At 37.7% G+C, this 16,134-nt stretch overlaps 1 protein-coding gene across 6 annotated transcripts in view; it reads right to left on the bottom strand.

The window, feature by feature from the left end:
- The window catches only part of USP25 (ubiquitin specific peptidase 25), a 147,217-nt gene that overhangs the window by 67,941 nt on the left and 63,142 nt on the right, over nt 1-16,134 (bottom strand). For all 6 annotated transcript variants that reach the window (XM_077118742.1, XM_077118743.1, XM_077118738.1 and 3 more), the window contains one exon: nt 14,498-14,646. In XM_077118742.1, the coding sequence (XP_076974857.1) occupies nt 14,498-14,646 (149 nt within the window). The remainder of the gene's footprint in view (nt 1-14,497; nt 14,647-16,134) is intronic.

Genomic DNA, 16,134 nt, shown 5'->3' with positions numbered 1-16,134 from the left:
AATCAAAACTATCTCCAAGTTTCTTAGAGTCTAAAATATAAAAATTATATACAATTTAACTAAAACTAATGAAAAAATATTTTTAAGCAGGTATATATTATATATAATCAATTTTTATGTTTTCAGTAGTCTCTGGGTATGTCATTATATGAATTTGAACTTGTACAACCCACTGAAAGTTTTAAGTTGGGCAACTCTGAAGACTGAGGTCTGATTACCTACAACTCTTCCTTCTTACACCTAGATTTAAAATAAGATAATAATTTAAATCTGTGGTTAAAAAATTTTAAACTAGGATTTTTGAGGAAAATGGTGGAGTGTGCTGCTTTGAAAGGACGTATACACCCTAGAAAAGCCATGTTTTAATCAAAATCCCATTTCATAAAGGCAGAATAATCCCTATTCGATACTAGGTGTTTGAATCTGTAATTAGATCATCTCCCTGGAGATGTGATTTAGTCAAGAGTGGTTGTTAAACTGGATTAGGTGACGACATGTCTCCACCCATTTGGGTGGGTCTTGATTAGTTTCTGAAGTGCTATAAAAGAGGAAACATTTTGGAGAATGAGCGTGATTCAGAGAGAGCAGAGCAGAACAACATAGCCACGAAAAGCAGAGACCACCAGCCAGTGACTTTTGGAGATGAAGAAGGAAAATGTTTCCCGGGGAGCTTCATGAAACAGGAAGCCAGGAGAAGAAGTAAGCAGATGATGCTGTGCTCATCATGTGTGCTTCCAGATAAGAGAGGAACCCTGACCATGTTCACCATGGGCCTTTCCAGAAGAGAGAAACTCTGACTGTTTTCACCATGTGCCTTCTCACTTTAGAGAAAAACCCTGATTTATCGGCCTTCTCGAACCAAGGTATCTTTCCCTGGATGCCTTAGATTGGACATTTCTATAGACTTGTTTTAATTGGGACATTTTCTTGGCCTTGGAACTGTAAACTAGCATCTGGTCAAATTTCCCTTTTAAAAGCCATTCTGTTTCTGGTATATTGCATTCCGATGGCTAGCAAACTAGAACAGATTTCAGTACCGGAGAGTGGGGTGCTGCTGCAGTTTGCAAATACCAAACATGTTGGAACAGCTTTTTAAATGGATAAGGGGAATAATCTGGAGGAGTTTTGAGGCACTTGATAGAGAAGGCCTGGAATGTTTGAAGAGACTGCTGGTAGAAGTATAGATTCTAAAGATACCTCTGTGACCAGGCTCTACACAGAAATGAGGAGTGCACTTTTGCACACTGGAAGGAAGGCTATCCTTGTTTTAAAATGGCAGCTAATCTGGCAAAATTGACTAGTGGCCTTGGCTAGAAGGCAGATTTTTTAAAAGTCATGAATTTCAATATTTATCAGAAGAGATCTCCAAATTAAATGTCGAAAATGCACTGTGGTGTCTCTTCACAGCTTATAGTGAAGTGCGACAGGAAAGAGATAAGCTGAGAACTGATCTCTTGGGTACAAAGAAACTAGAAATTGATACTCTGGAAAATTCTGGGCTTCCAGAAAGGAGACCCCAAAGACTAATAATGACTCACATGAGGCCATAGTCAAATGTGGAACCAGAGAAAGCCAGGATCGGACATGGAGTTTATCCAGGAAGGATTTGTGGAAACTCCTTATGTCTGATGGGCATGATTCAAGGCTACTGCATAGAAAGCCAATGAGAGTGCTGTGGGACCTTATACAAACAGAGCTGCTGCCAGTGTGAACTGGGGGGTTCAGAGAAGGGACACTGTGAAGGTAAAATAACTTCAGAGGCAAAGTCATGGAGGCTTTGAAGCCTCAGACCAGGAGAGTCAACCTACCCAAGCCTGTGGAGGGGGTGAGTTTGCCCCCAAAGCAGAGAATGGGCCTTCCACCTTGTGGCAGTGGAAGAGTCATGCTGCCTCAGGCCTTGGAGAAGGTGGAGTACATTCCTTGAGGTTTGAGGAAAGCCTGGCTGCCACTACATGGAGGGGCTGAGCATGTGCCTGGAGAAGGCAGAGAGCCCAGATGCGGCCCCAATGCTTAGAAAGGGTGGAGCCAAGAAAAATGTGGCCCCCCTCGATGTCCCCCAAGGTTGCATTCGGAGAGACAGTAGGCCTCTGTGTAGGCCCTTGGAAAGGGTGGGACTGCCACTTTCTAAAACCCCAAGGATTAATGACTCTCAGACTTTGAAATCTAATGGACTTTGCCCTGCACATTTTCGAAACTGCATGGGTCCAGTGACCCGTGTGTTCTTTCCTCCCTATGGAAATGCGTATATGTATCCTATGACTGTTCCTCCTTTGTATGTTGGCAGAAAACAACTTGTTATGAGTTTTCAAAGGTCCAGAGACAGAGGAGAATTTGCCTGAGCAAGACTACGCTTGTACCTAACTTTGATGAGACTTTGTATTGCTTTTAACCTTGTATTGCATTTAATTGTTACTGAAATGCTTTAAACTTTTCTGATACTGTGATGGAATGAATGTATTTTGTATGTGGGAAAAACATGACTTTTTTAGGGTCTAGAGGGTAGAATGTGCTGGTTTGAAATGATGTTTCTTCCCTAGAAAAGCCATGTTTTAATCCTAATTCATTTTATAAAGGCAGCCATCTCCTCTAATCCCTATTCAGTACTGTATGTTTGAAACTAATTAGATCACCTCCCTATAGGTGTGATTTAATCAAGACTGATTGTTAAGCTGGATTATGTAGAGGCATGTCTCCACCCATTTGGGTGGGTCTTGATTAGTTTCTGAAGTCCTATAAAAGAGGAAACATTTTGGAGAATAAGAGATTCAGAGCAGAACAGAATGACATAGCCACCAGAAGCAGAGTCTACCAGCTAGCCACCTCTGGAGATGAAGAAGGCACATGTCTCCAGGGGAGCTTCATGAAACAGGAAGCCGGGAAAAGAAGCTAGCAGATGATGCCATGCTCACCATGTGCCATTTCAGATGAGAGAGGAACCCTGACTGTGTTCACCATGTGCCTTTCCAGATTAGAGAGAAGCTCTGACTGTGTTCGCCATGTGCCCTTTCACTTGAGAAAGAAACCCTGAACTTCATTGGCTTTCTGGAACCAAAGTATCTTTCCCTCGATGCCTTAGATTGGACATTTCTATAGACTTGTTTTAATTGGGACATTTTCTTGGCCTTGGAACTATAAACTAGCATCTGATTAAATTCCCCTTTTTAAAAGCCATTCCATTTTCTGAGAATGCATTTGGGCAGCTAGCAAACTAGAACATGAGGTAAGGAGCTCTGGAAAGTATTTCCACCAAAATGGCTATTAAACAGGCAGGAACATCTGAGACAACTGTTCTAGGGTTCTAGACACTGAAAGAACACTTTACAATATAATATCCACAGAAGAGTGGATGGAAGAGGCTAATAAACTATGGTAGAGAACAGTGACTTGCTCCCTCCACGTGGCAGCTGCTGGTACATCTTCCGTTCTTGAAGAGGGCAGTCTTGGTTGGAATTCAGTCCTTCTGTAGCTCACTGGACATAGAAAGAGATACAAAAATACTCTTTTCCAAGAACAGGGATGGGCATGGCAGATCACTGACTATGGCTTTTGATTAGCAAAAACGGACTGCCAGGTCCCAGTTCTGAGCTACTATTTCAACTTGCCTACTGTGACAAAGGAAGCAGCAGCCACTGTATTAATACCACACCATCAAGGTCAGAGGGAGTAGAGATTTAAAGATACAGTACACCCTCAGAGCTGTGGGAAACACTAAGATGAAGGGTTGTATTTGCTAAGCAGGCCAGGAAAGCTCAGCTTTGGGAAGCCATTAAAGATGCTTTCGACAGCCTTTCTGATTCCAGGGTACTTTGGAGCTGATCTGTGCCCCCAGTGTGGGTCCCTTGTCCTGTTTTAGCTGGAAAATACTGCAGTGGGAAAGTCTTGTCCAGGGTGACACTCCTTCCAGAGTTTGCTCTCCAGGCAAAGGCAGCTAGAGACAATGAAAGGAGTTTGAAATCTTAGAAACAAAACAAAAACACTCAGACTGTATCATGATTCCCAGAGAAAGAGCAGAAGGAGCAAAGTTTTCTCTTAAAGGTAGAACAACTGCACGAAAATTGCAATCTTAAAAGTTTTACTGCATATCCAGGGCAAGAAACAGATGAAGAGCTAACAAAAACCTGATTACTTAAAAAAGGCTATTATAAAAGTCTAGAACAAATGGAACCAAGCATCAAAAAAAAACCTTAATACAAAGCCCATCAACAATAAAACCTTAGGCAAGGGAGAGAAACCAAGATTCTGAGTAAACCTGTCAAGACAATCAGATCAGATGCTAGATATCAGCAAAAATTACTAACCATGCTAGAAATAGCAGGATATATAGTCCAGTCAAAGGAACAAATTAAAATTTAAGAGGAAACAAAGAATTTAGAGCAACTAATCAAAGATGCTCAAACATATCTCCTAAATCAATACAAGGAGATAAAGGAAAATATGGCAAAAGAGATAAATATTACTAAGTAAACAATCAGCGTGAACAAAAGAACATGAAAGTATAAAAAGAAATTAGAGCAACTAAAAGAACATAAGATGTATCCAACAGAAGATTTGAGTAGGCTGAAGAATCAGTGAACCAGAAAAGAGGAAAATCAAAATCTTACAGACAGGAAGACAGAGAAAAGAATGGGAAAAATTAAGCAAGGTCTCTCAGGAATTTGGATGACAGCATGAAGCATGAACATACATGTGGGCAACGCAGAAGTAGAAGAGAAGGCAAAAGGATAGAAAGAATATTTGAGTAAATAATGGTAAAAAATTTCCCAACTCATGAAAGATATAAATATTCAGGTCCAAAAAATGCAATGTACTCCTAGAAAAAATTCTAAAAGACCTACTCTGAGTCAAATACTAATCAGAATGTCAAATGACAGAGAATTCTGAAAGCAGCAAGACAAAAGTGATTTGTCACAGACAAGGGCTCCAGAATAAGACAAAGTCTCAATTTCTCATCAGAAACCATATGAGAGAAGGCAGTGGTATGATATATCTAAGGTACTAAAAGAGAAAAGAGCCAACCAAAAATTCATTATCCAGCAAGATTTCCTTCAAAAATGAGGGAGAGTTTAAAATATTTACAGATAAACAGAAATAGAGATAGTCTGTCAAAGAGACCTGTCCTACCAGAAACACCACAGGGAATTCTGCAGGCTAACAGAACAAGACAGACAGGTGAAAAGTGGCTTAGAGTAGTGTGAAGGAATGAAGATTTTCTGTAGGAATAACCAAAAGGGTAAAAAAAAAAAACAAGGAAAAATATAAATGCCTGTGCAAGTCTGAAACTGTAAAGTACCCCAGAAAAGCCATCTTCTTTTTCCTAGTTCCACCTTGTGGGGTCAGACCTATTGTTTGGGTGGGATCTTTCTGATGAGTGTGTTTCCATGGAGATGTGACCCACTCAACTGTGGGTGGGACCTTTGATTAGGTGGTTTCCATGGAGATGCATCTCTTACCCATTCAAGGTGGGTCTTAATCCGCTTACTGAAGTCCTTTAAGAGGCAACCATTTTGGAAAAAGTTCAGGACCAACACACAGATATTTGGAGATGAAGAAAGAAAACACCCCTGGGGAAGCTGCTTGAAATCAGAAGCCAAAGGACAAGCAGATGCCAGCTATGCATTCCCAGCTGACAGAGGTGTTCCAGACACAACAGGTCTTTCTTGAGTCAAGGTATCTTTCTGTGGATAACTTACTTTGGACATTTTTATGGCCTTAGAACTGTAAACTTGTGACTTAATATACCCCTTTTATAAAAAGCAACCTATTTTTGGTATATTGCATTCCACTGCATTAGCAAACTAAAATAGATTTTGGTACCAGAGAAGTAGAGTGTTGTGGTATACAAATGTCAAGCATGTTAGAATGGCTTTTTAAAAATGGATAAGGGGAAGATTCTGGAAGAATTGTGAGGCGCTTCACAGAGAAAGTCTAGATTACTCTGAAGAGACTGCTAGAGATGTGGACTCCAGATACTTTGGATAAGACCTTAGACAGAAATGATGCATGTGTTACTGCAAAGTGGCAGAGAACTTGGCAAAATTAAGTGCTGGTACTGGATGGAAGGCAGAATTTGAGAGTGATAAACTTCAAAATGTAGCAGAAGAGATTTCCAAACTAAATGTGGGAAATGCAGCCTGGTTTCTCCTTGCAGCTTATAGTAAAATGCTACAGGAAACAGATAAGCTGAAAACTTAACTCTTGGGTAAAAAGAAATTAATGGTCTGGAAAATCCTAGGCTTTCAAAAAGGGAGACCCCAGAGAATAAATAGTGCCCCTCATGAGAACTTAACCAAGCATGGAACCAGTCAGCCACTTTAGAAAAAGCCAGGACTGGAGATGGAGTTATTAAGAAAGATTTGTGGAAAAGTTCTATAGTCTGATGGGTATGATCCCAGTATACTGCATAGAAAAGCAACAAGAGAGTTGTGGGATCTATATAAATGGAACCACTGCCATTCTTGACTAAAAGGGCCAGAAAAGGGACAGGTGGAAGAAAAAAGAACTTTGAAGTCAGAACCATGGAGACGAAGGTCTGAAGCCAAGAAATCTTAGGCCAGGAGAGAAGACATACCCACACATGTGGAGAGGGTAAGTGTGTCCTGGAAGCAGGGGGTAGGCCTTCCACCTCATTGTTCCAGAACAGCTTCAATGTCCCAGGCCTCAGAGAGGTGGAGCATGTTACCCAGGTACTTGGGGTGGCCTGCAGATGGTCCCATTGTTCTGAGGGGATTGAGTATATGCCCCAGAGATGGCAGAGAGCCCAGGTGCTGCCCCAAGGTTTGGAGAGAGTGGAGATGAGAAAAAAGTAATCCCCTCAACAATTCCCAGTATTGTAACCCTCACCATAGCATTTGAAGAGAGCAGGGCCATTATGTAGGCCGTTGGAAAGGGTAGGATTGCCACTTTCTAAAGCCCTGTTGATAAATGACCTCAGACTTTGAAATGTAATGGAAATTGCCCCGAAGGTTTTTGGAACAGTTTTGGTCTGGTGGCCCCTATTTTCCTTTTGATTTCTCCTTATGGCAATGGGAACATGTATCCTATGACTGCTTATTCTTTGTATAATGAAAGCAATAACTTGTTCTGAGTTTTACAGGTCCAGAGCCAGAACAGAATTGTTCGCCTTAGAACAGACCATGCCTGTAACTAACTTTGATGAGATTATATGCTGTTTCTGACTTCGTGTTGCATTTGTACTGTTTCTGAAATGGTTTAAGGATTTTGTGATATTGTAATGGAATGAATGCATTTTCTATATGGAAAGAATATGTCTCTTTGAGACTTAGAGGGTAGAATGTGCTCGTTTGAAACTGTCATGAACCCCAGAAAAGTCATGTTCTTTTCCCTAATCTAATCTTGTGGGGGTAGACCTATTGTTTGGATGTGTTGTTTCCATGGAGATGTGACCCACTGAATTGTGGGTGGGACCTTTTGATTAGGTGGTTTCCACAGAGATATATATCCGCCCATTCAAGGTGGGCCTTAATCCACTTATTGAAGTTCTTCAAATTCTTTTTTTGGGGAAAAAGCTCAGAACTGATATAGACAGAGACATTTGGAGATGCAGAATGAAAAATCCCTGGGAAAGATATTTAAAACCAGAAGCCAAAAGACTAGCAGATGCCACCCATGTGCCTTCCCAGCTGACAGAGAAGCTCTAAAAGTCATCGGCCAAGGTATAGTTTTCTGGATGCCTGAATTTGGACATTTTTATGGCCTTAAAACTGTAAACTTTGTGATTTAATAAATTCCCTTTATAAAAGCTAACCGATTTTTGGTATATTACATTTCCGGCAGCATTAACAAACTAAGACAAAGATATATAAAAACCAAAGGATAAGAAAAAAGAAAGAAAGAAAACAACAACAAACAAAAAAACCAAAGGATAAATGCCTGAAGTAGGCACTGCCTTCAGAGTAACAATACTGAAGGTTAGTGGATTAACCTTCCCAATTAAAAGACTCAGATTGGCAGAATAATGGATAAAAAAGCATGATCCAACTGCATGCACTTTACCAGAGAATCACTTTAGACCCAAAGACACAAATATGCTAAACATGGAAGGTTGGAGAAAGATATCCCAAGCAAATAGTGATTAAAAAAAAAAGAGCTGGGGTGACTACACAAATATCACAACAAAGAGACTTTAAACGCAAAACTGTTATAAGAGGGGACACAAATGAAATCAGAAAGAAAGATAGATGATAAAAGACTGAGATGGTATAATCTACGAATGCCTAGAGTATATAAAGATAGTGATTAAATGTACAAATTTAAAAATGTTTTTGTATGAGGAAGAACAAAGGAATATCAATACTGCAGGGTATTGAAAACTAATTAATATTTTAAAATTTTAACTTATGTGTGAGACTAAAGCAAAAAATGTTTATGTGGTACAAAATTTATCTTTTGACAAGAGCAGTTCCTAATAAAACTTATGTGGACAGCTTAATTGAACACCATAAGTACATGGAAACTTGAGTAGGGCGGAAGATTTTATAGGTTTGTTCAGAGTGTTGCCCCAATAAATCCCAGAGTGATTTGAACAGTGAGTAAAAAAAATATTTGCAAAGTCCCCTTGGGGGAATGGTGAGAAAAGGGGAAAACTCAACTTCGTCAAGTGGAGAATTCTTGATATTCTCACAGGCAGTAGGGACAACTGAAGCAATAGGTTGAGCCGCCAATCTTGGGGTTTTTTCATAAATAACTTAATCCTACAAACTATAGGTCAAACCTACTTAAAATTAGGCCTAAGAGCCTAAGAGTCACACCCAAAAGAACCTCTTTTGTTGCTCAGATGTGGCCTCTCTCTCCAGCCAACACAACAAGCAAACTCACCACCCTCCCCCATCTACGTGGGACATGACGCTCAGAGGTGTGGACCTTCCTGGCAACGTGGGTCAGAAATCCTAGAATGAGCTGAAACTCAGCATCAAGGGAACGAGAAAAACCCTAAAATGAGCTGAGACTCAGCATCAAGGGATTGAGAAAGCCTTCTCGACCAAAAGGGGGAAGAGTGAAATGAGACAAAGTGTCAATGGCTGAGAGATTCCAAACAGAGTCGAGAGGTTATCCTGGAGGTTATTCTTATGAATTAAGTAGATATCACCTTGTCCTTCAAGATGTTGTGGAGAGGCTGGAGGGAACTTCCAGAAAATGTAGAGCTGAGTTCCAGCAGCCATATTTCTTGAAGATGATTGTATAATGATACAGCTTTCACAATGTGACTGTGTGATTGTGAAAACCTTGTGTCTGATGCTCCTTTTATCTACTTTGTCAACAGACGAGTAGAACATATGGAATAAAAATAAATAATAGGGGAAACAAATATTAAAATAAATTTAGTTTGAAATGCTAGTGATCAATGAAAGGGGGCGGGTAAGGGGTATGGTATGTATAAATTTTTTTTCTGTTTTCGTTTTATTTCTTTGTCTGAATAGATGCAAATGTTCCAAGAAATGATCATGATGATGAATATGCAACTATGTGACGATATTGTGAATTACTGATTATATATGTAGAACAGAATGATCATATGTTAAGATGTTTGCATTTGTTATATTCTTAAAAAAATTAATGAAAAAAGAAAATAAACAGAAAGATAAAAAAACTGTTATAAGAGACAAAGACATTATATATTAATAAAGGGTGCAATTCATGAAGAAGAAGTAACAATCATAAATATGCATACACCTAACCACAGTGCTCCAAAATACATGAAGCGAACAGTGGCAAACTGAAGGGAGAAATAGATGTCTCTACAATAACAGTTGGAGACTTCAAAACACCATTCTCATCAATTGACAGAACATCTACACAGAGGATCATGTGTAACAGGATAAAAGAATCAGACCTAACAGATACATACAGAACACTGCACGCCAAAGCAGCAGGATATACATACAAGTGCACGTGGATCATTCTCCAGGAGAGATCACATGTTGGGTCACAAAACACCTCTCAACAAATTTTAAAAGACTGAAATTATACAAAGCACTTTCTCTTACCATAATTAAATGAAACTGGAAATCAATAATAGGTAGAGAACTGGAGAATTCAAATATATGGAAGTTAACATATGCAATCCCAATCAAAATTCAACAGCCTACTTTGCAGAAATGGAAAAGCCAATTGCCAAATTTATTTGAAGTATAAGGGGCCCAGAATAGCCAAAAATATCTTGAAAAACAAGAAAGAAGTTGAAGGACTCACACTTACTACTTCAAAACATATTACAAAGTTACAGTGGTAAAAATAGTATGATACTGGCATAAAGATAGCTATACTGACCAATGAAATTGAATTAAGAGTTCAGAAATAGATCCTCACATCTATGGCCAACTGATTTCTCACAATTCTGCCAAGTTCATTCAACTGGGAAAGAATAGTCTCTTCAACAAATGGTGCTGGGAGCACTGTATATCCGTATGCAGAAGAATGAACTCATAGCATGTACAAAATTAACTCAAAATGGATCAAAGATCTAAATACAAGAATGAGGATTATAAAACTCCTAGAAGAAAATGCTAGTAGAGAAGCATCTTCAAGATCTTGTGGTAGGCAATGATTTCTTAGACTTTACATCCAAAGCACAAGCAACAAAAGTAAAAATAGATAAATGGGACCACTACAAAATTAAAAACTTTTGAACATCAAAGGACTTTGTCAAGAAAGTGAAACCACAACTTACTCAATGGGAGAAAATACTTGGAAACCAAATATCCTATAAGAGTTTAATATCCAGAATATACTAAATGAAATACTACAACTCTAAAATAAAAGGATAAACAACCCAATCAAAAAGTAGACAAAAAGCTTGAACAGACATTCTCCAAAGAGGAAATACAAATAAATAAAAAGCACGTGAAAAGATGCTTAACATCACTAGTAATTAGGGAAATACAAATCAAAACCAAAATGAGATATTATTTCATAGTTAACAGTATGGCCACTATTGAAAAAAGAGAAAATTATAAGTGTTTGAGAGGATGTGGAGAAATAAAAAGGTGTAGCTACTGTGGAAAACAATTTCTGAGAAAAAAAATTTCTCAGGAACCTAAGTATAGAATTACTACATAATCCAGCACGCCGTAATCCAGTACTCACTAATAGGTATATATACCCAGAAGAAGTGAAAGCAGGGACTCGAACAGGTAATTGTACACGAGTGATCACAGGATATTATTCACAATTGCCTAAAGATGGTAGTATCCTAAGTGTCCATCAACCAATGAATGGATAACATAATGTTGTATTTACATACAACAGAATACTATTCAGCCATAAAAAGGAAGTTCTGATGCATGCGACAACATAGATGAATCTTGAGGACCTTATGTTGAATGAAATAAGCCAGACACAAAGGACAAATACTGCATGATTCCATATGAATTACAATAAGCAAATTCATACAGTTAGAATGTGGAATATAGGTTACCAGGGGATAGACTGGGGTGAGAGAATGGGGAGTTCATGCTTAACATATACAGAATTTTTATTTAGGCTGATGGTAAAGGTTTGGAAATGTATGGTGGTGATAAAAGAACTTAATTGTGAGTGTAATCAACAGCACTAAAATATATAGGTGAATATAGTTAAAAGAGGAAATTTTAGGTTGCATATATTATTAGAGTAAAACTTAAAAGATAAAATAGGATTGTACAACACAATGAACCCTATTGTAGATGATAGACTATACATACTTAATACTGCAAGTATAAAAAGGTTTTTTCACAAATTATAACAAATGTATAATACTAATACAAGGTGGTAATGTCAGTAAACCTTAAATATAAATAATGGACAATAACTATTTTAGTAATCTTTCATCAATTGCAACAAAGGTAACTACTGTAAAAAAAATAGTACAATTATAAAAAAATGCTATCATCAATGTTCTACACCAGTACAAGGTGCTGGTGGTGGGGTGATATCTGGGAACCCGGTTTTATGCATGCTTGCTTTGTAAACTCACAAACTTCTCTAATAAAAAAGAAAAAAAACTAACTTTTAAAACATTCTACACTAGTAAATACAGTCTTTTTAAGCAAGTTGAATTATTCTTGAAATTACTATCTTCAGCAAATCTAGGACACAGGTAGTAGGAATCAAGGTAATCAAATTTATTATTTCTAAGAATGCTAAGAAAATTCTAGATTCAGAGACGATACAAACCATTTTATTCGTTAGGTTACCTGAAAAACCCTGGCAGAAAATACATACTGCAGATCTAGGGCAATCGGAGTATAAGGCTGATAAAAAGATGGAGGACAAACTAAGACTTTTTAAAACTAAAGAATGTGATTCAGATTCAACGTAGAATAAATAATTTTTATGTTAGGAACATATGAGAATAATGGCGTACTTATTTATTAGCTACTCTGACTCCATAAAGAAAATGTCATCACTATCCCCATCACTTCAACCCATCACCTTTTTCTTTAATAGGAAACATTAGATCATAATTTGTGGGGTCTTGCTTTCTTGTCCCCTTGTGGATCCTGGGAAAGTAGCATTCCTTAGAGATCATTTTTCAATAAATAAAATAAATAAGTTGAATTTAAATATTCTTCATTGACATCTATCTATATCTAAGCCACCTGTGCTCTTGTGTCTATGTGCTCCATACCTATCCTAGCCACAGATTTGAAAAGATTAGAAGTGGGGCCTGTTGAAAATCACTGAAGTAGATAGATATTCTATGATGTAGAGAGAAAAACTATTTCAAATATACTCTCTCTCTCTTAAAAAAAGAAGACAATATTACATGTTCCACATCTGATGCTACTAAGTATTTTTTGTTTAGGTGTGTAGGAAACCCAAAGGGAGGAAAAGTGAGGATGGAGCAGTGATAGGAAAGAGTTAATTTTATCTCTTTTTTTTGAAATTTACAATTCAGATAAAAGCATTTTATCCTCAAAGAAACAACGAGCTCAGTTCTTTTTTTTAGATATACTCAGAGATAACGTCACCATATTTATTAATTACCTACTCAGGGCTAAAGGTGTCAAACCTTTTTGATAAGCACTGTGCCAGTTTGAAAGGATTCACGCACCCTAGAAAAGCCATGTTTTAATCTTAATCAATCTTGTGGAAGCAACCGTTTCTTCTAATCCCTATTCAGTACTATAGGCTGGAAACCTGACTGGGTTATTTCCATGGAGATGTGATCCACCCAACTGTGGGTATTAACTTTTGAAAAGAGGGAGTTGTGACCTCACCCATTTCAGTTGGATGTTTACTGTTTACTGGAATCCTTTAAAAGAGGAAGCATTTCAGAGAAAGCAGGAGAATGACGAGAGCAGCAGAGACATGAGAACTACAGAGTCTACCATCCAGTGACCTTTGAAATGAGGAAGAATGTCCACAGGAGAGCTTCATGAAGCAAGAGGCCTGGAGAGGAAGCTAGTAGAGGTCACCATGTTCGCCACGCACCTTTCCAGTTGAGAAAGAAATGGAGAATATGTCCTCGGTCTTCTGGAACCAAGGTATCTTTCCCTGGATGTCTTAGCTTGGACATTTCTATAGACAAGTTTTAATCTGGACATTTTCATAGCTTCAGAACTGTAAACTTGAAACTTAATAAATTCCCCCTTTTAAAAACTGTTCTGTTTCTGGTATATTGCATTCTGGCAGCTATCAAGCTAGAACGAGCACTGAGACACTTCATCAGTAATTCAATAAATACTATGATTCTATTTAGAGCAACCATGCCAACCCATTATGGTCTAGTGTGAATGACACAGACAAAGATAACCACCCTCATGAATAGAGCTTACATTTAGACAATATTAGAAGGTGCTTAACTATGACTGATTTTGGAACACATGCTCTCCTCTGCATTACAATACTAACATTCCCTGATACATGGATGGATGGATGGATGTTATACAGATGGAGCCATAGAAATAGATAGACAGAGATATTTGGACAGACAGAGACAATGAAGATAAATAGAGGTATGATATATTTCAAAAATCATTTTTCTGAGAAATCAAGTTCTTCCATTTGCCCCTCATGCAAATGCACAGCAACTTCACAAGGGGAGTGGTTATTGCCTATTTAGGCCTGTACAAATTTCAATAGTATTTTATATGCGTCTACATAAAATTCACCCCAATGTCAATGTTTTTCTTCTTTACTTCTACTACTAGCATGCTGCTAACGGCTGGTACTTTGATTGCAAAGTCTAAAAAAAAAATTTTTTAAATACATCAGACTGAACAATGTCCTAAAGAAAATGATAGGGGGAGTTTAACAGAAAATTTGAAGAAAATTTGTTTAAATGAGAAATTACAGACTACAGACTATATTGATTGTACAGAATAAGCTTCATAAATAAATTTAAATTACTATAATTAAACCCAAATACATTTGCTGAATATTCTCTCAATTTTTAGGTAGCTGTATAATTAGGTCCTCAAATTGCGCTTTAAAGCATTGTAGGAAAGACTTTGGGGGTGGGGGAAGGGAGAAGAAATAATAAAGATGCTAAACTCACCTCTTGGCCTGATTTTCCTGAATTCTCTGAATGTAAGGATTCAATTTCTCCTTCAATCATAGCAGCTTCTAGGCACTCATGTAGATCTTTGAACCCATTGACCTGAAGTGGGTACTGACCAAACATTTCAGTATTTTCAAATTTCTTACCTACAGGAGGGGGGGGTAAAGCTAATTAAATTCACATTTCTTCATATGGCTTTTTAGCTACTAAAAGTAAATATTGACATGGATTATATCCTAAGCCTAAAAACTGTGACTCATAATTTATGGTCCAGAAAACAGTAAATTGGTGTTGATTTATACATGTATACAGGCAACTGACATTCAGTCATAGATACAAATTATACATGAATAAATGTACATATATATGCATTATATATACACATATACAAGTATAAATACTCATTGTTTCAAGAAGCACCTTCTAAGGATGAGATAATATGCTAACAACTGAGAATATAAATAGCAGTGAACAAGAGAGCTATGGGATCCCTATGCTGAGGAAAGGCTCGGTCTCATTTAGAAAAAAAGACATTAATTATAAATACAGATTAATTGCACATACAATTATGCCCACATGTTTACTATAAGTATTATGAAAAGTATGGTGAGATAGGTTGCTATGAAAGAGTATAAAAAGGGGACCTAATCTAGTCTTTGGGGGTGGAGGGAGGATAGACAGGGAAGACTTTCATGACAAAATGGTGTATAAACTGAGACCATTTACAAAGAGTGGGGGTTAATCATGTCAGAGCCTGGGGAAGCAATGGAGTATTCACCTGCCCAAAACCTGTAAGGCTGCAAAGAACTTGGAATGTTTGAATAACTAAGGGAAAGACCGTATAGATTGGGTGTGGAGGTGGGGGAGAGATGATTACGGGAATCAGGTAGTGAATCAGAATCTGTACTTCCTTACAGTCCCTATTAAAGTATTTCTTTCCACTGTATTCTCAGTATAATGGAAAATAATTGAACAGTTGAATCTGAGAAGGAAAGGAAGATTTTTATCTCTGAAACTCCTTATGAGTGTTGTGAAGTGAGGGGTAAGAAACATAATTAGGAGCCTATTGCAGAATCCAAGCAGAAATAAGGGTAGCATAGATTAAGATGCTAATTGTAAAAATATATAAAGATAGATGAAACATACAAAAACATTTATACAGGGCAGTGCGACGATGGCTCAGTGGCAAGAATTCTTGCCTGCCGAACTGGAGACCCGGGTTCAATTCCCAGAGCCTGCCTATTCAAAAAAAATTAATAAATAATAAATAAATAAATAAAACATTTACACATATACCACATATATACATGGTGGAGCAGTGCAGCCAACAAAACTTGACTGACTGGCTAGGCATACAGGTTGGGGGACAGAATAAGAAAGACATCATGAATGGCATTCAGATTTCTAGCATAAACAATGGGCATGACTGAAGAAAGAGCAGATATTTGCTTCTTTTGTTTTGAGTTAACAACAGCAATCATAGGTTCAAAATGGCCCATGAGATATCAAGTTAAGAAGAAAACTGGACATATGAGTGTATAATAAGATTAGTCTTCTGGTCTGAAGATACAAATTGGAAAATTGCTGGATTATTGACGGCAGGTTATCAAAGGAATGAACGAGATGCCTAGAGT

Source organism: Tamandua tetradactyla, chromosome 10 (genome assembly GCF_023851605.1).
Source record: "Tamandua tetradactyla isolate mTamTet1 chromosome 10, mTamTet1.pri, whole genome shotgun sequence".
NCBI lineage: Eukaryota > Metazoa > Chordata > Mammalia > Pilosa > Myrmecophagidae > Tamandua > Tamandua tetradactyla.
Note: the sequence above shows the minus strand (reverse complement) of the source record. Positions and strands in the feature narration are given on the sequence as shown.